This window comes from Gobio gobio, assembly GCF_949357685.1.
Source record: "Gobio gobio genome assembly, chromosome: 1".
Classification (NCBI taxonomy): Eukaryota; Metazoa; Chordata; class Actinopteri; order Cypriniformes; family Gobionidae; genus Gobio; species Gobio gobio.
Genome location: NC_137097.1, coordinates 2,170,056 through 2,196,536, shown reverse-complemented (window position 1 = coordinate 2,196,536; position 26,481 = coordinate 2,170,056). Strand labels below are relative to the sequence as shown.

General features: G+C 39.4%; 1 protein-coding gene across 1 annotated transcript in view; it reads left to right on the top strand.

Annotated features, from left to right (window-relative positions):
- Window positions 1-26,481, top strand: part of LOC307136036 (uncharacterized protein) — a gene marked incomplete at its 3' end in the record, with an annotated part of 45,746 nt that overhangs the window by 3,588 nt on the left and 15,677 nt on the right. Inside the window, exon 3 of the mRNA XM_079832782.1 lies at window positions 9,785-10,720. Within this exon, the coding sequence (XP_079688908.1) occupies window positions 9,785-10,720 (936 nt within the window). The remainder of the gene's footprint in view (window positions 1-9,784; window positions 10,721-26,481) is intronic.

The window sequence follows — 26,481 nt, the reverse complement described above, 5'->3', positions numbered from 1 at the left end:
CACTCTAATCAGCTAATTAACTCAAAACACCTGCAAAGGCCTTTAAATGGTCTCTCAGTCTAGTTCTGTAGGCGACACAATCATGGGGAAGAAGCTGACCTGACAGCTGTCCAAAAGACGACCATTGACACCTTGCACAAGGAAGGCAAGACACAAAAGGTCATTGCAAAAGAGCCTGGCTGTTCACAGAGCTCTGTGTCCAAGCACATTAATAGAGAGGCGAAGGGAAGGAAAAGATGTGGCAGAAAAAAGTGTACAAGCAATAGGGATAACCGCACCCTGGAGAGGATTGTGAAACAAAAACCATTCAAAAATGTGCGGGAGATTCACAAAGAGTGGACTGGAGCTCGAGTCAGTGCTTCAAGAACCACTACGCACAGACGTATGCAAGACATTGGTTTTCAGCGGCTAAAGACAAAAAGGACTGAGCTGCTGCGGAGTGGTCCAAAGTTATGTTCTCTGATGAAAGTAAATTTTGCATTTCCTTTGGAAATCAGGGTCCCAGAGTCTGGAGGAAGAGAGGAGAGGCACACAATCCACTTTGCTTGAGGTCCAGTGTAAATTTTCCACAGTCAGTGATGGTTTGGGGTGCCATGTCATCTGCTGGTGTTGGTCCACTGTGTTTTCTGAGGTCCAAGGTCAACGCAGCCGTATACCAGGAAGTTTTAGAGCGCTTCATGCTTCCTGCTGCTGACCAACTTTATGGAGATGCAGATTTCTTTTTCCAACAGGACTTGGCTCCTGCACACAGTACCAAAGCAACCAGTACCTGGTTTAAGGACCACGGTATCCCTGTTCTTAATTGGCCTGCAAACTCGCCTGACCTTAACCCCATAGAAAATCTATGGGGTATTGTGAAGAGGAAGATGTGATATGCCAGACCCAACAATGCAGAAGAGCTGAAGGCCACTATCAGAGCAACCTGGGCTCTCATAACAGCTGAGCAGTGCCACAGACTGATCTCCTCATGCCACGCCGCATTGCAGCAGTAATTCAGGCAAAAGGAACCCCAACTAAGCATTGAGTGCTGGACATGCTCATACTTTTCATGTTCATACTTTTCAGTTGGCCAATATTTCTAAAAAATCCTTTCTTTGTATTGGTCTTAAGTAATATTCTATCTGAGATACAGAATTTGGGATTTTTCTTAGTTGTCAGTTATAATCATCAAAATAAAAGAAATAAACATTTGAAATATATCAGTCTGTGTGTAATGAATGAAAATAATGTACAAGTTTCACTTTTTGAATGGAATTAGTGAAATAAATCAACTTTTTGATGATATTCTAATTATATGACCAGCACCTGTACACTAATGAATGCAGAATCATTCTTGCATTTTGGTTATTCCCTAGTTATTTCTTGTTAATGCCGTTTTATCAGGCTACTTGTCCGTCGGGGAAGTAAGATTCTTTCACTTGCCCCTTCAAAAAATCCACTTGTCCCATACAAGCGTTAATGTCGAGCCCTGCTTTAAGTCCGGTAAATTGTGAGGTGGGGCCTCCATGGATCGGACTTGTTTGTTCAGCACATCCCACAGATGTGCACAGAGCTTTGTTTACAAAGGAAATACATTAGCAGTTAAATGTCACATTGCAGCCACGAAAACCGGATGAATTGTATCAGAAATATCCAAATGTGTTTACTGCTTGCGTGATCTCATCCTCAAGGAAAGAAAGATAGTAGTGCATCTTTATTTGACTTATGTGCAGATCAGGAGGCTGAGGAAAGGCCTGAAGACAAGTCTCATGTCAGTGATCAGGGGAATGAGATTGTAGTGAGTGACCCTTTGACATTGACGGTAACTCGTGAAAAACTTATTGAAGCTCAAAAGAATGACGTTTCACTTGTAAAATGCTGTAAATTGGCTGACAAACCTGCACTTAATGTCTCATTTTTGGTGAAAGATGGACTACTGATGCAGAACTGGCATAAAAATAATACTATCGAGGATGAGTGGAATGTTGTTTATCAGGCTGTGCCTCCTTACATTTTTCATTGGCGAGTGCTGTCGGGAAACTTAGGGGGTGACGAGAACGTACAACCATGTTTCTACAGCATTTGTTTGGTACGGTTTGAAGTGTGATGTGGTACAGTATTGCATGACTTGTCATTTTTGCCAGTATGCTGGGAAACCAAACCAGGTGAATCCACCAGGCACTTTAATCCCAGTTCAGTCATGGGTGAACCTTTTGAGCATGTCATAGACTGCATTGGTCCTTTATTTTTTTTATTTAATTTTTTTTACTTTTATTTTTATACATCAAACAGTGAACTAACCATTCCATGACAACAGCATTAGCTCAAGAAAAGGAGGAAAAAAGTACATAAGTAATAATATAATAAAGAAAACACATTATGTGGAAAACCAAATAATACAACAGCAAATAAGTAACAGTTCTAATTGTATTGATCAATTAGTTTTTAATGCATCCAGATATAGATATATATACTGTCCACCTTTGTAAGATGATGTCCAATTTCAGTTGGAGTCGGGCAGTCAAATATTCCATTTTATAAATAGATTCAAGTTTTTCTATCCACTGGGCCATTGTTGGAGAATGTGGGTTCATCCAATTAATTGTTATAGTTTTCCATGCACTTAATTAGAGTACATGCAAAATATCTCTTGTTTTTACTTCACCAATCCTGGGGTGTCCCTTCAAGCAAGAAAAACAGGGGAGTAGACGGCACGTCTATATGCAGAATGTTCATGATCTCAGCCTTTTACCCCTTTGCAAAATGTGGATATTTTCAGACATTCCCAGAATATATGCGTGTGGTCTCCTATCTTCCGTCACCCTCCAGCATTTATCTGCTTCTACCACAACCTCAGAGAAACATCAAAGAATCAGGTTCACCTTTAAAGGGGCACAATGACTTAGAAGCGCATCTAAAGGTTGCGAACGGTACGTGCATTGACTTCGGTTGCTGAACGAGTCCAGATGCAATAGAGTCCAGAGTTTCTTGATGTTTTCATTAGGAGTGCGCTGAAGCGTTCGTTGTGTTTTTCATGTTGATTCCCACAAAGTTAACTTAAAGATAGTTGCAAGATGAAGGAAATGTGGTGTCTCAAAAGAGATTGAGCAAAGATGTGCCTAATCAGGGCACTTTTAACCCTTTAGGCACCAGAGGCTTTTTCCTAAAACGTTCGATTTTGACATCTCTAAAGGCTATATCTTAAAAGTGATAAAAGAAAGAGACTTTCTGTAAATTAGAGAAATATTAAAGATGACCCAAAGTTTATGTAGGGATTACATTTTCCCGTCTAATTTGCATATTAAGACGTCATATGGTGGTAGCCATCTTGGATTATAGAATTTTCATGAAAAGTCACATGTTTAAATGATAAAATGCAGCACTTCTTTCCCCCCAAAATGTCCCTCACCTTCTGTATGCTATATTGCACAATAATGAATGCTCAGGTAAATAGTAAACAAACTGTGTAAATCATTACTAATAAATGGTAGTGTAACAACAATGAGTTTCGGGGAATAATTAATTCAAATGGTATAAATATTCATGAGTTTATGAATATGATTCGCTTGTTGTACAGACAATATTAACTTATAACGGAACCTTTAATCATGTAAAAGTAACCTTTATCCAAATTGATTCCTTCATCAATTATCAATCCTACAAACTTCAAGAAATATTAATCTGCTTGATCAGGACAAATAAATATTTCCCATGTTTGTACAATTTGTATTACTGAAATAGCTACCATTTAAACTTGGTTTTCTTGTTACTAAGATCTTACGTCTCATTGACTTCGAGCTTTGTGAGCAAAACAATACAGATTCAGTTCAATGAAATTATTGGGTTTTAATAAAACAACTAAATTATACAAAGCTACGATTCACACAGGGTATATATGCATATAATAAATATAAATATATATATATATAAAATAGAAAACAAACATATGGTACCAATAGGGAAAAATCAAACTTAAAGAATAATATAAAGGGGAAGAGAATGATGGAAAGAGAGAATTTAACGAGGTAGAGAGAGAGAGGGTGAGAGAGAGAGAGAGAGAGAGAAAGACAGCTTCAAAGTCCTTTCACCAGTGATCTCAAGGAATTTTAACAATCCTGTGAGCAGGAATAATTCAGACCAAACACTATCATTCTGCGATTTGAGAGTACAGAGATGCAGGATTTTTACAGTTACTGGCATACAAAATTAATTTTACATACAGTAAACATCCTAGCTATTTTAATACATCGTATAAAGACATTACATCAACAAAATATATATATTTAAACGTTATTGAGGCAGTTTGGTAGCCTGGGAAAACCCAGACAACTTCCGGCAAATTTAGATTTGCTCTGCAAGTAGTCTGGCAAAGAGCCCATTCAAGCCCATTTCTAATGCCCAGAAATCAAGGCACCAATCAGAAACATTGGGGCGGGCTTTACATGATGACGACAGCGCAGCAACGTTGAAGCAGATTTGCCGCCGTGGGGCATCACTCGTTCGAATCAGCTATCGCGTCTGTTTTAAGCGATTTAAACTTTTCATTTTCCTTAACCTCTTAAGGCCCTTTCACACTGAACGCGATTTTGACGCGCGAATAATTCGCGTGATGGTTTTATTTTTCGCAAACTCGCGTCGCGGCTGATGTGAATGGTTTTGACGCGAACTATTCGCACGCGAAAAATTCGCTTTTCCGCCTCGCTTTTCCGTTTACGCGTTCAGTGTGAAAGGGCCTTTAACCTGCGCCCCATTTTTTGAGAATTCTTTGAAAACGACATACCCAAATAAAAATGTCTGCAGCTCTTAAACCCTATGGTCTATATTCATAAATCTGGTCTTATTTTAAACTAGACACTTGAAATGTTGCTACCCAAGAGTCATAATAACTCAAAGTAATATGGGAACAGAGTAATATACATGTCAATATACAAGTAAGTGACACGTTTTTTTTTTTTTTTTTTTTACTTTGGGAAAAAAATATTATAATTTAATGTTAAGAGCCTGAAAATAACTTAAATATAAAACTGAATGTCTAATCATGTCATGATTCAAATATGAGGATGATTCTCTCAGTAATGTAGCTTCTGTGAGCTTTTATGTCAAGAAAAGACTAGGCGAATTTCAAAAAGGCCATTTATTTCAGAAAAATGTGTAATTGTAAAGAGTAGTTTTTCATTCAAATAAATCTGCAATAAACTGCTAATTATAATGGATAAACAGTTACTGAAAAACTAAAGCAACTATTTACAGAGATTACAAAGTGTAAAAAACTCATTTAGCTGATGGGAAGCGTCAGTAAGAGTCTGCGCGCTCCACTGCAGTTGCGCCATGGAGAACGCGCAGCCAGCGCACAAACAGTATTCACCAAAGCCTACTTACGTAAACTGCGCAAGATAATGCCTTTTGATTGGTTACTAAGTCCATCAATCAACCTTTGTTGGAAAGGCATTGGCTGGGCACCGAGTGCCTTTATCCAACGAAAACCATGGGCGCAATGATTGACAGCTCACCAAGCCTGTAAAGCGCTTCCGCTATATGATGCATCACAGGAGAGCCTCTGATTGAAGGAGAGAGACGAGGGAGGGTTTATAATACGTGGGATAGACTATTCTAGCAGGGGGAGTTTGCCAGAAAAGGATTAGAATCGATATTTCATTGAAAATGGACATGATTGATTACGCTAACTCAAAACTCCCTTGCAAACAACGAAGGATTTTTTGTTTTTTCCCTATTTTTTCGTTGTTTTGGATTAAAAAGTGGGATGCATTTTGAAGAGTGGACTCTTACACAGAGATGTATGCGGGTGTTTATTGGATTCGTCCGATCTGATCCGAACGACAGGAGATGAAAGATGAGTACCGCTAATATTATGCTAATGTTTACATGGCCGGTCCTTTAGCGTTTCATTTAACCCTTTCCTCTCTGGTTTATTTATTGCAAAAACAAGTTCAGAACATGAATCTTGAGTGTTTTAGCTTTCAAATGATGCATAGTTTGTGATAGTTGATTGAATATTTTGTATAAAACAAAAGTAAATAAAAGTACACACACGCCCACTTCCGTCAACCCCCCCGCCCGCGATCCGGTGCGGGTTAAGAGGTTAAAACCCGAACAAAGAACAACACTCGAAGTCTTCATATCTAAAAAAGATGTTATCGCTGTTTTACCGACTGGATTCGGCAAAAGTCTGATACCAGCTTGGCCCTTCGGTGGCTAAACGAATGGGTCTTGGCGAGAGCCCTCTGGTTGTGTTAATGTTTCACAAAATATAGTTTTAAGTCCTTTTCAGGCGAGAATGTAGTTGTTTAAAGCTCAAATCTGTGGTTTATTTATAAAGAGAGCACCTTTTTGAAAATTTGATCTGCCGTTTTCGGAGTTGTGAGATCCAGTGGATCAGCGGTGCTCAATCGCTCATTAACCCCGCCGAGAGATGCCTTTCCTCGGCCAGTCCTTCAGCCGTCTGCCGCTGGCTCTGATGTCTCTGTAGTGGTTAAACATCAGATATGATTCGTCTGGTATAGATCTAACGGCTGATCTTTGCTCTCATTAATCTATAATTTGTTCCCTGTCAGATCGTTTTGTCTGAGGGCAAAGTGAAGTTTCATAACTTTATATTTGTAAGCTATTAAACTTTACCGTTTTGGTCTCCTAGCGCTGACTTTGTTTGACTGAATTGCTTTATTTATTGTATAGCTTCTTATACCTTTTACTTATACTTTTATAATTGCTATTGATCACACATAAACTGACATTTAACAAAAAGAGACTGGGTTGTGTTTTATGTCATATTTCATTTATTACAGTGATAATCATAGCCTATATTATGCACACATTAATGTGTGTTTTTTATTTTTTTATGTAAACGAAAAGAGGCCGGGTTTTTTTATATTTCGTTTTGTTATATACATGCATTGAAGATAATATGCATTGCCTGCACTACATTTGTGTGGCTATAATATGTTTAATATTTTTTTAATGAAAATTAAAAGAGGTAGAGTGGTGTTTTATCATATAATTCGTTTTATTGTAGCCTAAAATATACAAATATATACTGAGTGATACTGTCAAGAACGCTGCTTGTCTATTAGCAGAGTAGGCGGACTTTTAACTAAATGGCGGCGGGGATTCCCCCGAGGGGAAGTGCTTAGGGAAGTTTGCAAGTGCGTGTCTAAAACTGGAGTGGAACGCAGCATACAATGTTTCTCCGTCGCTCTGCATACGTCATCTCCCTCATCGCTCTGATTGGTTTTAGGTCTATCCAATTGCGCCGAGAGGTATTTGAGCGACGTTCTTTGGAAATGATTTTTCTATGAAGCTTTGCCAGACCATAACTCAGTTACTACTGAGAATGGTCTGGTTTTAACCAGGCTAGCAGTTTGGGTCCACATGGTTCAAATCTAGCGGTTGTGGGATAAGTCCATGAAACAGTCCTGTGTGTGCGTGTTGGACAGTTCAGTGTCCTGTGAGTCAAACAAAGGGGTGTGTGTGTGAGGGTGTAAAGACACGTGAATGTCTTGGGGCTACAAAGTTCCAATCTCTTGCGGAGACATAATGGTTCTTTGGGTTGTTAATTAACTTTAGATAGCTGCATAACACACAGACCCTTTGTTTACCCATGATCTGATTAGAAGAGTCACGAGATGCTAATGCGGGAGTTCAAACTGTTTCCATCCTGCCAGCTGGCTGATTGAATCAGTACTGTTACAGTAGAAACAAACCCTGCCTCCACGTTGCCCCCTAACTGTCCTATGAATACTTCAACCTCGTCTAACATACCCAGTGGCATTAGACAAAGTCTCCACCACAATACTGTCGCAGCGATTGCGGAGAGGCACGCGGTCAGAAGACAAAGCTTCATGGCTATCTCCCGCCTCGTTCCACACAACACTAACACGCCTGCTAACTTCGCGATGAACACTTCGACCCCGGGAAACATAGTTTCCACCACTGACATTGGGCAAAGGATTGACCGTTTGTGCTTGGTGTAGGGCTATACTTTAACTTTCAGAATCACCGTCATCTTCTGAAAGCAGATAATCCCTTCAGAATCAGGGTCTGCGAATAGAAGACCCAACACTTCATTGCGGGTAAGCTTTATTGATGCCATTAGAAAATAATTATAATCTAATGCAAATACTCGCTGACGTTGACAATATTGCTCTGATAAAATGGCTCACTCGCACACTAGCTCCGCTTTTGTTCGCACTGATTCAATGCGCTCTTACTCAAAGATTTTGTATAGAAGCATGACGTTTTTCTGAGTCTGGGATGAAGTATGACATGTCTGCCATCTAGTGGAGGGGAGGTTGAACGAAATTTGACACCCTATTTGACAAAATCGGCAGTTTTATTCAGTGCCACATCTTGTCGAGTAAACTAGACTGTGGCGCTGTGAGGTGAGGTGATCAATCAAAGATTACCAGCAGAAAGTCTTGTTCTATCTTATCCCTATCTGCATGTTTATGTTGGCATGGAGAATTTGTGCAGTTTTTACACAGACGTATGGCAGAAATATTATGATGCATTTTAATCAAAACATACTATACACCATAAATTCTGAAATTAAAGGTTTCTTTTGATACCAAGCAAGATGGGGATTTGAAGACATTAAATCAATGATATATCATCTTTGGATATCAGCATTAGAAGTTGCAATAACATTACTAAAGAATCATAACTAGGCTAATATAAAAGGATACGCATTAAAATGCAGGAGAAATAGTGTATACACTTGGGAGAGATTGATTGTGAGTAAAAATAGAGTCAATGTCCTTGTGTATTGGAAGTTTGTCTCTAGTCTTTGCCCAAATGGCTGGTGTCTGGTCTCCTGTGCTGCCTTTGAGGGTTCCAGGCTTCGTCTCTGCTAAGGTCGTTCAGGAGAGCAGAGGTCATAAGGGCATTTGAAGAGAGGTGGTTTGCGACTCTTTTGGCCGGGCCAGTGATCAGGTTTGACCTAAGGGAAAGGGGGAAGGTTTTTATGGTGCCTAGAGCATTTTGATCATGCCCATCCGTTACAGTGTCATAAAGGCTAGTGTTGACAATGGTTCAGAGCACTGTTCCATGTTAACCCATTCTGTTTCAGCATCATTATTAATCCATGCCACTATTTGGTAACCGGTTTTTATTGACTATTATGTGCACAGCCACCAGATCCCCGGAAGCAATTTCACTCCGAAAAAAACCACACCCCGAGCAGTTGTTAAAGCTTTAACAAAGTTCTTTACCATTTTTGTTCTACTGAGACTGATCACGTCCAAATTGATCAGGGGGCTTATTTTCTATCTTAATTGTGTGCTCAAGTCTTTAAATCGCTCAATATTACACATTGTATATCTAGTGCTTATCACCCAGAGAGACAGGGGTCAGTTGAAAGGTTCCATCAGACCTTAAAAGCAATGCTTAGGAAATACTGCCTCGAGACATGGTCTGAGTGGGACGAAGGAGTTCTTTTGCTTTTATTCTAACTTTAGCCATACTGTGAGAGGACCACTGAAAGAGAGAATCTTCGGCATTGAGGACTCTTAAGAAAACAAACGTGTTAGATTATGTCAGTAATTTCATGATCGGCTTCAGAAAACGTGTGTGCTTTATATCAATGTCCCTACATAAACTTCTGGGCCCTCCGCACTAGCAATGTGTGTGCTAACCCCCCAACCCCACACCACCACCCACCCCCTGGTGTGATGCCCATGTGAATAGGATCTAGTTGTATGTTGGTTTTGATACTTTACATGTCTAAATGTTTTGTTTGTTGCTTTGTTTCATTAAACTGGTGTTAATTTGCATTTGTCTCTTTTCACCTTAGACCTGACGGTGCTGAAAGAGGAGAGTGAAGTACTCAATGAAATAGAAGAGAAAGATCAATTTAAGAATAATTATTTCATAACTGGAGAAAAACCTTTTAGTTGCTCACAGCCTGAAAAGACTTTGTCACAAAAAAAGGCTAAAAATAAGGGAACTAGAAGTAATTTCACCTGCCAACAGTGTGGAAACAAATTCACTCTAAAAAGAAACCTTAAAATACACATGAGAATTCACACTGGAGAGAAGCCATTCACCTGCCAACTGTGTGGAAAGAGTTTTTCTAGAAAAGTAACCCTTAACAGGCACTTGAGAGTTCACACTGGAGAGAAGCCTTACACGTGCCCTCAATGTGGAAGAAGTTTCAACCTAAAAGAAACCCTTAATAAACACTTGAGAATTCACACTGGAGAGAAGCCGTTCACCTGCCAACAGTGTGGAAAAAGTTTCCACAGAAAAGAAAACCGTAACAGGCACATGAGAGTTCACACTGGAGAGAAGCCTTACACCTGCCAACAGTGTGGAAAGAGTTTCACTCTAGGAGCAAGCCTTAAAATACACATGGGAATTCACACTGGAGAGAAGCCTTACACGTGCCCTCAATGTGGAAGAAGTTTCAACCTAAAAGAAACCCTTAATAAACACTTGAGAATTCACACTGGAGAGAAGCCGTTCACCTGCCAACAGTGTGGAAAAAGTTTCGCTCTAGGAGCAAGCCTTAAAATACACATGGGAATTCACACTGGAGAGAAGCCTTACATCTGCCAACAGTGTGGAAAGAGTTTCACTCTAGGAGCAAGCCTTAAAATACACATGGGAATTCACACTGGAGAGAAGCCTTACATCTGCCAACAGTGTGGAAAGAGTTTCGCTCTAGGAGCAAGCCTTAAAATACACATGGGAATTCACACTGGAGAGAAGCCTTACATCTGCCAACAGTGTGGAAAGAGTTTCGCTCTAGGAGCAAGCCTTAAAATACACATGGGAATTCACACTGGAGAGAAGCCTTACACCTGCCAACAGTGTGGAAAGAGTTTTTCTAGAAAAGAAACCCTTAACAGGCACATGAGAGTTCACACTGGAGAGAAGCCTTACACCTGCCAACAGTGTGGAAAGAGTTTCGCTCTAGGAGCAAGCCTTAAAATACACATGAGAATTCACACTGGAGAGAAGCCTTACACCTGCCAACAGTGTGGAAAGAGTTTCACTCAAGGAGCAAGCCTTAAAATACACATGGGAATTCACACTGGAGAGAAGCCTTACACCTGCCAACAGTGTGGAAAGAGTTTTTCTAGAAAAGAAACCCTTAACAGGCACATGAGAGTTCACTCTGGGGAGAAACTCTACACTGGAGAGAAGCCATTCACCTGCCAACAGTGTGGAAAAAGTTTCAACCTTAAAGGAACCCTTAAAGGCCACATGCTAATTCACACTGGAGAGAAGCCTTTCACCTGCCAACAGTGTGGAAGAAGTTTCAACCTTAAAGGAATCCTTAACAGGCACATGCTAATTCACACTGGAGAGAAGCCATTCACCTGCCAACAGTGTGGAAGAAGTTTCAACCTTAAAGGAACCCTTAACAGGCACATGCTAATTCACACTGGAGAGAAGCCATTCACCTGCCAACAGTGTGGAAGAAGTTTCAACCTTAAAGAAACCCTTAAAGGCCACATGCTAATTCACACTGGAGAGAAGCCTTACACTTGCCAACAGTGTGGAAAGAGTTTTTCTAGAAAAGTAACCCTTAACATGCACATGAGAGTTCACACTGGAGAGAAACCTTACGTGTGCCCTCAGTGTGGAAAGAGTTTCGCTCTAAAACAACATTTTGATTCCCACATGAGAGTTCACACTGGATAGAAGCCGTACACATGTGGACACTGTGGGGAAAATTTTAGTTATAAAAAAGCCCTGGATTACCACATGAGTATTCATGTATGAGAGAACTGGTTTCATATGTCATTGTGGAATTAATTTCACAGACAGGAAACTCCTCATGTTTGTCAGACTGTATAATGTGCTGATTGTTGTTACGGTATTAAATTACCTGATGCTGTGTTCACACCAAATGCAAATAGAGCGTCTGGAGCGAGTGATTTCAATGTTAAGTCAATGTAAAGACGCGTTGATGCGGGTCTGGAGGTCCTACTACGCGATACACGTGAATCAACCATCTTGCACAAGTGGACCAGGAGCCTGCTTGCTCCTGGTCACATGGTAAAGTGACGTGATGAGAAACCCCGCATAAAAATACTACTGTTATTGTGTCACAATTTAGTTTTAAAGGTCCCATGGCATGAAATTTTCATTTTATGAGGTTTTTCAACATTAATATGAGTTCCCCTAGCCTGAATATTGTCCCCAAGTGGATAGAAATGTTGATCGGTGTAAACCCGAGTTCTGGCTGTCGTTCTCTGCCTTTGAGAAAATGACAGGCCAGACGAGCCAATCCTGAAGTCTCCTGTTTTGACGTCCAAACAGGAACGGTTACCTCCCTTTCCTCCGCCCAGAGAATCTGGCACGCCCATGCAAACACTCGAGATCATTAACGTTACTTGTTGTGAACGCTGGCAGTTTCTCAGTGTTTGGATGTACAAATGAAAACAGAAGTCTTTCTTCAGTTCCTTCTGATCTGTGATCAGTGATTTCTGATGTGTAGCTAATTATTTATTATTCGTGCACACGCAGCGGCTTCTCTCTCTCCCGACAGAACGGTGTTTTCGTGTTTTCTATCTTGTGAGTCAGTGTTTTTGTACGTCCTCGTCGCGTCTATCGGTTATAAAATGTGCATACAGTCTTTTCTGTTTAACATCAGCAGTCACATCTTTAGAGATAAACCTCACACACGCCGAAGCTCGGCCTTCAACATCCCCGACCCCCAGTACTGCATCTGGCCCACAGCGGAGGCACCAAACGCGGCGTGAGATTAAGCAGAAGGGGGGTAAGCATGAGCATATCTGGGCTAGGCTAGCCATCTTTCCCCACAATAAACTGGATTACATTCGATTACTGTTGTTGTGTCTTTGTTTGCGCTGTGTAACGTTACTCAAACACTGACGCTATTCATATGATTGGAACATATCTAGAAATAATGCTATACTCAACACTTACTAACTCGTTCATCTCGCTGTAATGGTACATTGCATGTGTTACAAAGTTGGTAATAATGATCAAGACGGACTCGGCGTGACTGGGACTCGTGTTTATTCAGAACTCTTATTCAGATACAAACACAGTAAACTTGCGTTGACAGACAGCGCTCTCATAACTCAGAAGTTACTATAAATAACTTTGTTAGCAATCGCTCCGTCTCCATGATGTCCGGTTCGCGAACGAATCATTCTTTTGAATCGGTTCTTTTTAGTGAACCGAACCAGTTCACCAAATCGGACTGAATCGTTCTAAACGGTTCGCGTCTCGAGTCAGCGCTGATCCATAATTTAAGTTACTAACTTTCTGACATGAGTGACAGCCCTTCCGACTAGAAATAGACTAATAACCTGAAGTATATGCTAGTAACTACAACAGTTCAGACATGCTGAGAACTGATGTGAAGTGAACTCAGGTCCATCCGTCTCTGGCAGACTCGTGCCTGCTCGTGCCTCGTTAAACCACGCCCCCTCCGCTCATTTAAAATGCAAAGATGTCAGCCAATCACAACAGTGGGCGTTTTTACTGAAGTCTCACAGCAGACACGCCTCTTGAAGCAGGGCATTCAGCCACAGGGCAAACAGCAGTATTGAAAAAATGCCTTTTATTTCTAAATTATGACATTTTATGATGTAAAAATCATACTAACAATATAAGTACACCTCAGGAAACACTATAAAATAATAGAAAAATGCCATGCCATGGGACCTTTAAGACTTTTTCAGGTGAGAATGTAGTGGTTTATTTATAAATAGAGCGCCTATTTAAAAAAAAAATAATCTTGCGTTTTTGGAGTTGTGAGATCCAGGCGTTCATTAAAGGGTTAGTTCACCCAAAAATGAAAATTATGTCATTAATTACTCACCCTCATGTCGTTCGACACCCGTAAGACATTTGTTCATCTTCGGAACACAAATGAAGATATTTTTGTTGAAAGCTGATGGCTGAGAAAGGCCTCCATTGACATTCAGTACATTTACACTCACAAGACCCATAGAAGGCACTTAAAAACGTTGTTACAAAGTCCATCTCACTACAGTGGCTCTACAATAATTTTATGAAGCGACGATAATAGTTTTTGAGCGAAAAAAAAAAAATCTAAATAACGACTTTATTCTACAAGTTCTTGTCTTCCTTGTTGTCCTGTGCCGTTGAACTCACGAAGCAGCACGACGCATGCGCGAGAATATGACGTAGGGCCGGCGTTCGGGAATCCATGAAATGCACACTTTATTCTCATTTTGAGCTCTACGCCGAGACCTAAAGCACGATCAATGTAGAATTCAACAGCTTAGATACGGCGCGTCTTCCTCTGCTCGTTGTAAACAAATCTCCTCGCTTCTGGGTCACGTGTCCGAACGCCGATTCTGCGTCATATTCTCGTGCATGCGTCGTGGTGCTTCGTGAGATCACGGCAGAGGAAGACAGAACTTGTGGAATAAAGTCGTTATTTTGATATTTTTTTTTTTCGCTCAAAAACTATTGTCGTCGCTTCTTAAAATTATTGTAGAGCCACTGTAGTGAGATGGACTTTGTAACGACGTTTTTAGTGCCTTTAATGGGTCTTGTGAGTGTAAATGTACTGAGTGTCAATGGAGGCCTATCTGAGCCCTTTCTCAGCCATCAGCTTTCAACAAAAATATCTTCATTTGTGTTCCGAAGATGAACGAATGTCTTACGGGTGTCGAACGACATGAGGGTGAGTAATTAATGACATAATTTTCATTTTTGGGTGAACTAACCCATTAACCCTGGTGAGAGCAGCCTTTCCTCGGCCAGTCCTTCTGATGTTTGCCGCTGGCTCTGATGTCTCTGTAGTGGTTAAACATGAGATATAATTTGTCTTGTGTAGATCTAACAGACGATCTTTTGTGTCATGAATCTATAATTTGTTCCCTGTCAAATCGTTTTGACTCAGTGCAAAGAGAAGGTTCATAACATATTTTTTTAGGCTATTTAAATATACATGCAGTGAAGATAATGTAGGTAGTGCGTTGCCTGAACCACATTTGTGTGGCTATTAATGTTTAGTATATTTTTTTAATGAAAATGAAAGAGGCAGAGTGGTGTTTTATGACATTTCTCGCGCGTCCAATTCGCTGTGGACACGCGAATGGATTCAAAATGTTCAACGTCCAACTAGATGCGGTAGACAAAACGTCCAACTAGACGTTTGCGGTAGACACAATTGAGACAACTAGATGCAAATTTGACGCTCTATTCACATTTGGTGTGAACGCAGCATAAGAGGCCTGAATTCCCCATTTGTGCTGAAATTTTTCTGAATGGTTTAAAGCATATAGTTGTGTTAATGGTGTCCTATGTGAACATTTTCTGCATTTATTTTCCCCAGTTTTTTTTATTCTTTTTTTTTTCCTTTCTTGAAAATCATATTTCAATGTGTGGCAACTATAGTTGGCGGTGGGTAAATATGTTGTATGCACCCCTTCATTGTCAAATTTTAATAGGAGGAGAACACCTACTGACTGTAGTAGGAGAATGTAAACTCATTACTTGTCTGAATTTCAACATTATAATGTAATCATTCCATAAATATTCTGTCTTATACTGTATCCCAAGTTGTACTGGTAGCCATTCCAAAAGAGACAACAAAGGAGTCACATGATATGATTTCCTAGCATTCATTAAAAACCTTGCAGCAGCATTTTGTACCAGCGTCTTTAATTTTGAACCACTGTCTTTATCTGTCGATCAAAAATGAGGGATGAGTCAAAAAGGACTCCCAAGTTCTTTACTTGATCATGCAGGTAGACCTTCCATGGGCCAAAACTATCGTTTACCATATTGCTACAAGCTGACCCCACAGGTAAAAGGTGCTGAAGCAGAAAACAATCTTCACTGAAAAATATCTACTTTCCAAATAAGAAGCTTTGAGCGCTCTCACCAGTCACAATATAGTGTTATCATTTCAGCCAGAGGAACAGAGGGAGATCTTGAAAGAAAAACATGAGTTATGATGAAGGAGGCTATATTTTATGACATATACACAGCTAAATATGCATATCAGGCGAGGTGTATTGACAGATAAGGCCCGGTCAAGTCCCGGAAGTAAAACGCAGCTAATGATGTGGTGGATCATCTCATCCAAGATGCATCTCATCCAAGATGTTAATGTCTTTCTTCAGTCAAAAAGAAATTACGTTATCTGACGAAAACATTCCAAGATTTTTCTTCACATAATGCATTTAGATTTCAAGGTCCAAAGCAAAGCAGTTTCGGAGGGCTTCAGAGGCTCTGCGTGATCCCAGACGAGGAATAAGGTTTATCTAGCAAAACCATAGATCATTTTCTAAAACAAATAAACATCTATATACTTTTTAACTTCAAATGCGCGACTTCTGTGTTGTTGTTCTTCACCGTGTATGACGCCATCACGTTGGAAAGGTCCCGTGGAAGTACTGACCTGGTGCCGAAAAACTCATGTTCTCCTCTAACTTTAAAATGGTCCGACATCGCTGTTTTACCTTTATTTTTGTAAAGGGTATTTGATTTAGTCTTCGCACGTTCGTTTTAACACTGGGTCGGTACTTCCACCTACGCATTTGAGGTTAAAAAGTAACACGATATAAATATTAACAATCAAGCAGAGAGCACATGACACCAGTCAAAAACAGTGTGTGCGACTCACCAAAAAGCCTTGAATGCGTCATAAATATCCAGTGCAGTCTGACTGCATACGAGAGCAGCGTCTAATGTCATTCAGACTGTACGTCTAATGTAATTTAATTGTTATTTATTTAGCTTGTTATCAGAAATAGAGGTAACTTATTCCAGCTGCGTTTACTCTTGGCATTAACATGCGATCACCGTGATCCGATCAAGCAGATTCATAATGATATTACGCAGCTCCTGATAATAGTCCCCGGCATGCTCTCTGTGCAAACAGGTTGTCACGTTGGTTATGCTGATGGAAGTTAGCCTATTTTCAGGCGCTGCTTAATATCATGCACCCATGGGACGGCATAGAGAGAATAGTTCCTAGCCATATCGGCTTAGAAAACTGCAACTTTTCATTTTAGTACACAATGTCACTACAGAACAGTCAAGTTTTAAATATGAAATTTATCAAAACTCTTTTTTTGATAAAACTCAAAATATGAAAAATATCAAAACTCTTTTTTTGAGCGAGGTGCAAACGGTCTAATCAGATTCAATGATATATGCTAAGCTATGCTAAAAGTTCTACCCTCAGACCCGAAGATCGGCTGAATGGATTCGAAAACTGTAAAACTTAACTGTTTAACTCTGGTGGAGTTGGAAAGTGGAAGTGAAGTGACGTGTGGCGATCCATATCATGTGCTCAGCATTTAACCCTTCCAAGTACACACACACACAGTAGTGAACACACACACACGGAGCAGTGGGCAGCCATATTGCTGCGGCGCCCCGGGAGCAGTTGGGGGTTCGTTTGCTCAAGGGTCTCATCTCAATCGTAGTATTGAGGGTGGAGGAGGGCGCTGGTTATTCACTCCCCCCACCGACAATTCCTGCCGGACCTGAGACTCAAACCTGCAACCTTCGGGTTACAAGTCCAACTCTATAACCATTGGGCCACGACTGTCCCAATGAGCCTATTCTCAAAAATGTGGAGTGTTCCTTTAAAGGGATAGTTCACCCAGAGATGAAAATTCTGTAATTTACTCACCCTCAAATATTTCCAAACCTGAATTTATTTTTTCTGCTTAAAGTTTCGGGGCATCATTGACTATGGAAGTCACCATAGTATGGTGCACAACTGTTTGGTAACAAATATTACAAATGTAAATGATGACTGATGAGGTTTTCATCAAACCCTGTCCTAATCGATGCCCTTCTCAGTGTATCTCGGTGATTCAAAGATAATGACTTCTCAGATCTGAGGGAAGGAAAATCTCCAATTTATTGAACAAAGAATTTCACATATATAGGCCCAAGTAAAGAGGCATTTATGGCTTTAACCAATGGAAAATAATTACATCATATAGGTCTCATGGTATGTGAACGTGAGCCACGTGATATCAGTATAATGTATACAACACATCTGGTAATCATTATTTCCTCCCAAGCCTGGAACACCTTCAGCTTCTTTCTAATGCATAGAATAGAGACCATTTTACCACGAGGGCCCAAAGAGCCTTCTTATATTGCAAACACATGTTCAGGATAATGCTCAACAAGAAGAGAGAGAGAGAGCTAAGACATAGGAACAAAAGCCATACTTATATGCATGTGATGTAGATTAAAATAATGAGGATAATATGGGTGATTAACTAAAGAGTTAATGCTGAGATGTACATAAAAACCTATCAGTAATCCCCACTTCACAGAAATCTTGGTGTCATTTTTGATCCACAGTTAACATTTGAAGCACACATAAAACACTAAATCTCTAAAACGGCATTGAGAAAAAAAAATCTACAAGTTAACAACTCCTATAAATTTTACAACTTCCAATTTATTGATACACAGCTAACCGACTTAAATTTTTGCTGTTTGTATATATACAATATAGAAAACATTCATTATAAATAAATGAGGAAATACCATAACTTCACAAGCAAATAACTGGGTTTCTGTGGGTCCTTAAGCCATAAAAAGTCATAAAAAGTATAACAAACTTAAATGATCGCTTTAATAGGCCTTGAATTTGTGTCTGTAAAAACAGAGGCGCTGTGGTCTGGATATATGCAGATATCTGGAGTTTAAGGGAGTAGAGAGACAGAGCAGTTTAGATTCAACACTCAAACTAAAGCTTTTTCCTGAAGGTTTATCGTCATTTATTGGTTTATGGCTTTAAACTCGGAAAAGTGACTCAAATAAATGGGGAAATTGATCCAAATAATGTCAATAACTGTTAAAAGATTATGAGGATTTCATGAAAATAAATTCTGATACAAGGACAATCATATTTTTAGACATTATACACCTATTTTCAAGTTTTTAACTTAGATGAACTTTATATGTCCACATTTTAAAATCAGAAAAAAAGCATTTCTATGCATTTCAATACTGACACATATCCCAGATAGCATGTAATTATTGAAACACTGTTGAGTCAGTGTTGTTGTGTAAATGCCAATTACATTAAATATCCTTCTTAATATATTTAAGAAAGGGGGGAAGATAGGACAAAAGCATTACAATCTTTAAAAATAAAACTAGTTTGAGAAGTCTGATGTCATTATGACTACAGGTGGTCCAACGGTTAAAGTTTTAGAAATCTTGCATCAGCCGACTGCCTCTTTTCCTTTGGGTTCTCTGAAATCTGAAAAAGAAAGCATGATGTTACTTAACAACAAGTTCATTCAGTTGTCATACAGTCAAATTCAAGAATGTTAATAGACTAATCACAATATGATTCGCTCAAAAAAAGTTGCTCAACACAAAATATTAAAACTGTGATTATAGTACCGTTAAATTCTGTATATCTATTCTAGTTCTCAAATCTACTAATGCTTCAATATAAGAAAAAGTGTCTGATTTTTCCCACCGAGTTTATCTCCAGCCTTAATTAAACACAGCTGAAGCAGCTGATCAAGGTCAGTGGGATCACTGAGAACTTCAGGCAGGTGTGTTGAGCTGAACTCTTCATGAAGAGGAATAAACACCTCTGAGCTAAGACCATAGACCATTACATAAATCTCATTTCATTTTCTGTGAAACTACATAGCATTCAAATAACGAGTTAATCTTGAAGAGTAAAAGAGCTTAGGTTTTTTCAACAAACATTCTTTAAAGGGATAGTTCACCCTGAAATGAAACTTCTGTCATCATTTACTCCCCCTCATGTTGTTCCAAACCTGTATGAGTTTCTTTGTTCTGCTGAACACAAAAGAAGATATTTGGAAGAATGTTGGTAACCAAGCAGATCCCCTCTGACTACCATAGTATTTTCCCCCTACTACAAGTCGGACAAAATTTCTAACCGGCATGCACTGCTTCAAATCAGCCGCCGATCGGTCTGCGCATCGCTGTATGAAGTCGAACCAAATGCTAAACCAAAATGGGCGTTGACCAATAAGTGGCCAATTTCAAACTACAATTGATGTTTTTCAACCACTTTTCAACAGACTTGCTAAACTCATGAAGGCCCAAGCCCCCAGTGGATTAGAGCAAATCAGGTAATGCGATTGAAAATACCCATTATGGTTTGAAAACGCCCCACTGATTGGGAAACACCCACTAGTGTTCTGCAGAGATACACACCTGCATGATCTTGTGCCAATCAACTACAGATCACTAGGCTTGTTCAATGTCACTGTCTCCACTCATGTGTGCTGTCGACTTTCATCACAATTCAGGGGTTTTGAAACCAAAACTGAAATATTAATAATTTCTTGTTTTAAATTAGTGTTTTGTATAATTGTATTATTATTAATATTATTACACTTTTTAATTAGTCATTAGTAGTGAGAAGTACTTCATTCAGACACAAAAAAATGAAGTGACTGCATTGTGTTATTGCTTAAATATTATTTTAACTCTCAATGTGAACTGTATTATTAACTTACCATTGTGTTATTAAATGTATTACAATAATACATGAAACCTTTAATTTGGCCATCGTTTTAATAGATTTTTCCTAGGTAAATTTCTATGCACGTCTGTGATTTTAGACAACAGTTTAAGATCGGGACTTTTATTTTGGCATCTACGTGTGACGTCATAAGGCCGCGCCGCGCTCCTGCATCTGTTGTGATTCTGCTGAAGAAAGGTTTGTGTTTTAAGCGTTTAAAGTAAAATAATTAATGTTGTATTATTAAGTGTAACACTGCATTGCTTTGTCTAACATTTATCAGCGTTGTGTGAGTAAAGTAACAGAATAAACTCATGAGTAACAGAAGGAGCGGCTCATTTCGCTTTTATTGTGAATCAGTTCAAACCTGAATATATGCTGCGTCCCAATTCGCCTAACATACTACGACCTAAAAGTATGTCCTCTTTTTGTGAAGAAAGGAGTATGGGCGCTTTGGGACAAACTACTCCGTCATCTTTAACGGACTCTTTCTAACACGAATCTCTGGCGCGTGACAAGAGAACCGGAGCTTTAGACTCTCTTGATTCGCAACAAATGATTCAGTGATTCAAAGCTCAATTTCCAAATCAATCTCGATTTCTACAAATCATTAAATAGCTACGCTAATATACTAAGGGTCTGAATAATTTTATAATTTGCATTCTTTTATTAATTTGTTGTGTTAGTTTTGAGTGTTTTTGTCTAATCAGGTTATTTAGGTCTATTAAAGGGATAGTTCACCCAAAAATGAAAAATTCTGTCATTTCACCCTCAAGTTGTTTCAAACCTGTATTTCTTTGTTGAGTTTCTTTGTTCTGCTGAACACAAAAGAAGATATTTTTAAGAGTGTTTGTAACAAAGCAGATAGAGCAGCCAAATGACGAGTAAAAGATGACCGAATGTTCATTTGTGGGTGAACTGTCCCTTTAACCCATTTGTGCCCAGTTTTTCCCCCTGAATGGTTTCAAGCATATAGTCATGTTAAAGTGTCCTGTGAACATGTTCTGCATTTACTTTCCCCAACTATTTTTTTCTCTAAAATCGTATTTGAATGTGCAGCAACTATAGTTGCCGGTGGGTTAATATGTTTTATGCACCCCTTCAATGTTAAATTTGAACAGGGAGAGAACATTTGGCATCTAAATAACTGCTCTCAACAGATCAATCTTTATTCATAAGCAAATGTATTATGTATAAAAGTCGAAGAACATTCGATGCAAAAAAAAAAAGAAAAAAAAAAGCTGCATCTATGATCCATCTATCTTATAATCTTTTGAATATGAAAACACAACAAATACATTTGTCTTTAAGTGTTGGAACTACATGCAGCCATTAAGTTGCCCCTACAGGGCATTGTGTATCAAAAAGTTAAATGAAAATAAATAAATAGACGAATAACAAAAAAATTACATCTATATTTAAAAAAAAAAACAATTAACAAAATAGTCTATTCAATAGCTGACTGTAGGTGATTTCATATTATACTGTAAATGTAAACTCATTGCTTGTCTGAATTTCCACATTATAAAGGAATCATAAGCTACTAGTCATAAGAAGAATGAGGGTCCTTGACCGATTAGAATGAAACGCATCCAAACTGGATTGAAGGGTCCTCAATATCTTGGCCCTTACAAGACGTGATAATATCTTGTAATATTTATTATATTTTGTCCTAACGAATTAAGGTCTACTGTAGAGAAGAAATGTCAGTTAAAGGGTTAAGTTATGTTTTAGGTGGGCTATTATGAAAGCAAAAAGCACTAATAAAGACCAAAAATCTTGATTTATTAACCTATTAACACAAAGTATACCCCATTTCCCCATTTTATGTACTTAGAAGTAATTTGCCCACCGGCAATTATAGTGAACTATAGTATACAAAACAAAACACTAGATCTCTTGTTAGATTTTGTTTGGATGATTCTAGATTCTATGTAGATCAGGGGTGGGGAACGTCCGGCCTGAACCCCCCCCAAAAAAAACTCAGAATAACAACTGCCAAAATGTATAACACACCGCCCATCGGGGTACTATCCTATCTTGACCGGTACTATATGCTTAACGTGTCACTACACTGTCAAAAACACTACCACGGGTTACAATGGAAGACTGCAAGGGATAGTTCACCCAAAAATGAAAGTTAGCTCATGATTTACTCACCCTCAAGTCACCCTAGGTGTGTAGGACATTCTTCTTTCAGACGAATATAATATAATACAAAAAATCCTGGCTAATCCAAGCATTATAAACGTGCTCCGCACGGCTCCGGGGGTTAATAAAGGCCTTCTGAAGCGAATCCACGCGAATGCGTAAGAAAAATATCCATATTTAAACGTTTATTATGTTCCGGCTGATCGCCTTCCATGGAAAAGTGTTGAAAGTGCCTTTCGATACTTAACTGACGCTACATCTGACGACGTGACTTTGAACTGCAGATATGGAAGGCGATTGGCCGAAGCTCTACTTCATAGAGTTTCGCCGCGTCAGGGTCCTGATCACTCTGTCTGGGTTTATTCTGCGATAACAACCGGCTGGAAGTACATTATCCCTTACTTATTATATATTATATTTAGGGCTGAAACGATTCATCAAGTTACTCGATTAACTCAATTACAAAAATTCCTCGAGGCAAAAACTCTGCCTCGAAGCCTCGTTAATTCCGGAGGCACACCATAGCGCGTGATACATTTTGAATTTAGTTGGCGCGATGGCGGAGAGTAAAGATGTCCATAAACGGCAGAGAATGTCTAAAGTTTGGGATCATTAAATTCTTAAAAAAGAAGAGAACAAGGGGCAATGTGTCTACTGCAAAGTAGACCTGGTGTTCTACAGCAGAACGACTTCAATGATTCAGCATCTGAACCGAAAACATCCACTCCATGCTGTTTCGCTGAAACGTAGCCTAAGCCTATACGTTGATGTTCGCTGATTTTAATCCCATACTGTATTTGTAGCGATGTCGTGATGCGGTTTGACTAGATATGATGTTTAGCTTTGATGTTTTTAAGTAGTAAACGTATTCACGTTCAATTGCAAGAGAGTATAGACTAAAAAAAGAACACCTTCACACACACACACGCATGCACCCTCGTTTCTCTCAAGTGACCAATCGCGGCAATACATACAATTGTTTTATCCGACTAAACAATCAATTAAGTGCTAGGTTAATCGATTATAAAAAAAATCGATAGCTGCAGCCCTAGTTATATTAGATAATAAATATATAATATATGTCCGGTTCACAGTCAGGGTGAACGCAACAGGTACGAGTGTTTGTCATTGTTGACATGCATAATGGGGACAGTCAAGAAAAGAAAAGTAGATGCAGAATCTCTGGCTTTTCAAGAAAAATGAACAAACGATTATTTTTTTGTCAAAGTGAAAGGCAAGCCAGTCTGCCTAGTTTGTGGGGATACGCTAGCAGTGATGAAAAAGGCCAATCTCGAGCGTCATTACAGCTCAAAACATGCTAAACTGGATGAGTTGCAAGGACAAATAGGCTTGGATAAAGTTTGGGTGCCCAACAAGCAGTTTTCACAAGAATGCATTCTGACAGAGACAGTGTTACTCATGCAAGTTTAGTGGTGAGCGAGCTAATAGCGAAGAAGCTGAAACTTCATTCAGAAGGAGAGTTCGTGAAAGTGTCTTGTTGTCGCTGTGGAGCTGCTAGCACCAGACAAAGTAAAACTGTTCAAAAGTGTCAGTTTATCTCAAAGAACCATCGCAGAACGAATTACTGATATAGCACAAGACATTGAAACAACACTGAAAGACAGCAAAAAATTCCAGTTTTTCTCTCTGGCCTGCGACGAAACAACGGACATAACAAATACAGCCGAACTGTATCATACATCGAGAGTCTGTGTGCGCATTCCCTGAAGCTCCACAGTGTAATAACAACTGTCGTTTCCACCATAAATTTCATCAAAAGCAGAGGGTTAAACAGCCGCCCGTTTAAAGAGTTACTGAGTGATCTTGAGTCTGAGTACGGAGATCTGGAGTCACACAGATATGCTCGCACGGTTTTATAAACTGAGGGAAGAAGTTAAACAATTCATGGAGATTAAGGGAAAACCTGTTTTGAAACTCAGTGATGGCAAGTGGCTGTGTGATTTGGCCTTTGTGATGGACATAACCAAGTACCTGTCAGATACCCCTTTTCCACCAGAATGAACCGGGTGCTAGTTCAGAGCTAGTGCTACTGCCAGTTCTTAGTTGGTTCGACTGACGAGCCTTCTAAGAACCAGTTTGCCTTTCCACGGGCTAGAGAGCAACTACAGAGCCAGTCTTACATCACTGAATACGTCTCATCTTTCTCAGCGACTCTAGCGAGACAGCGGGAAACACAAACACACCTGGTTTGTCCGAGATGCACCAGCGCTGCGCAGACGATCAGCGTATGATATCAAAACACTGCATGAGTGAATCAAAAGCATAAGGAGTCGTCTGCTCTCGTTGTCATATGGCAATCGCACAGCGCCGATGCATCTCCAACAAGCCTTCCATCAACAATGGCGAACGTTGCGTTACTATTGATGCACATGGCTTTACGATCCTACATCTAGGGGTGCACCGATCCGATATTAGGATCGGATATCGGCCGCGATACTGACAAAATAGCTGGATCGGGGATCGGAAAAATGAACAGATCCACAAGCCGATCCAGGTGTTTTTTTTCCGTCGCAGCAGAACGTACGTCATTCGTCAGCTTCACGTGTGTCGCATGCTAGAAGCAACATGGAGCGAGCCAGAGAGTCGGTGTGGAGGAGATATTTCACGCTTGCCACGCCAACTAGTTCATCGGCTGTTTGCAACGTCTGCAAAGTAACTTAAATGTTTCGAGGGGAGGTGGTATTACTGCAAAGTCAGGGTCTTTCCTGCATTGAACATTTTTTGATGGCCGCCAAAGCCTAATTTGATGAGTTATTGTGATTTACGAGTGATGTAGAATAGATGCTGCGCTCGTGACTGAGTGACAGAGAGACCGATCTGAGAGCTCCTCCCCCGCGAGCGTGCGCGCTCTCTGGGTCTTCAAAATAATCAGCGTTAGCTCTCTCATATTTCACATATTAATCCAATTCCAAATCTAAAGGTCGGAAGACCGAAACCATGTTGCACGTGACACATTCGGACAATTTTGTCCTTGAATTACCGCTGAGTGTGAATTGCGCTCAAAAAATGTTGAATCTTCTCTGACCAGCTGACATAAAGCATACTTTCAATAAACGGGAGACAAATTATATTCAGTTGTGAAGTGTTTTCTGTGTGTTGGCATCTTTCGCGATGTTCTAACAGACGGGATTCGCACACAACGCGTCTGCTAATGTCCGATTCGCGACCTAATGACTCCTTTGAACCAAATCATTTTAACGACTGGTTAGAACAACTGATCTGTCCAACACTGAACTCACGAATCAGTTTAATCATTTACTCTGAACGCATCTGAAATGAGAACACGTGTGCTCACCCAATTTAGCAAGAGTGGGTAGTAAGAATTATTTTTAATTATCAACAGTATTTCAGCTTATTTCTGTTGACAATGTGTAGTATAATAAATAGGCCTAGCCTACAATCATTTAGACAGGAGTGAGGTGAAACCAGAACAAAGTTGTTATTAGCTAGCTGATCATTTTTATTAAATTGCATATGGCAGAAAATTAAGACTATTTGTTAATTTGTAATGCTACTTTTTAATATTGATATGATTATTTACCAAAACAATTATCTGTAGTGTAAAAAATGTTTGGTAACTGTCAGATTACTATTGTATGTTTGACCAATACACAGTTTTTTGTTTCCACTGCTACATTTTATTTATTTAAAGAAGTTTGATTACATTCTATTTTAGATTTGAATGCACAATTGTTTTTTAAATAAATAAGAATTCAACACTTTACATACATCTGTTATTTTGTCTTAGTTATGTTTAGTTAGTAAAGTCTGGTGCCTTTAGTCTCTTCATGGAAGGTATAAGGTGGAAGATATGCAGTTTATTATTAATTCAACAATAGTATCGGATCGGTATCGGGTATCGA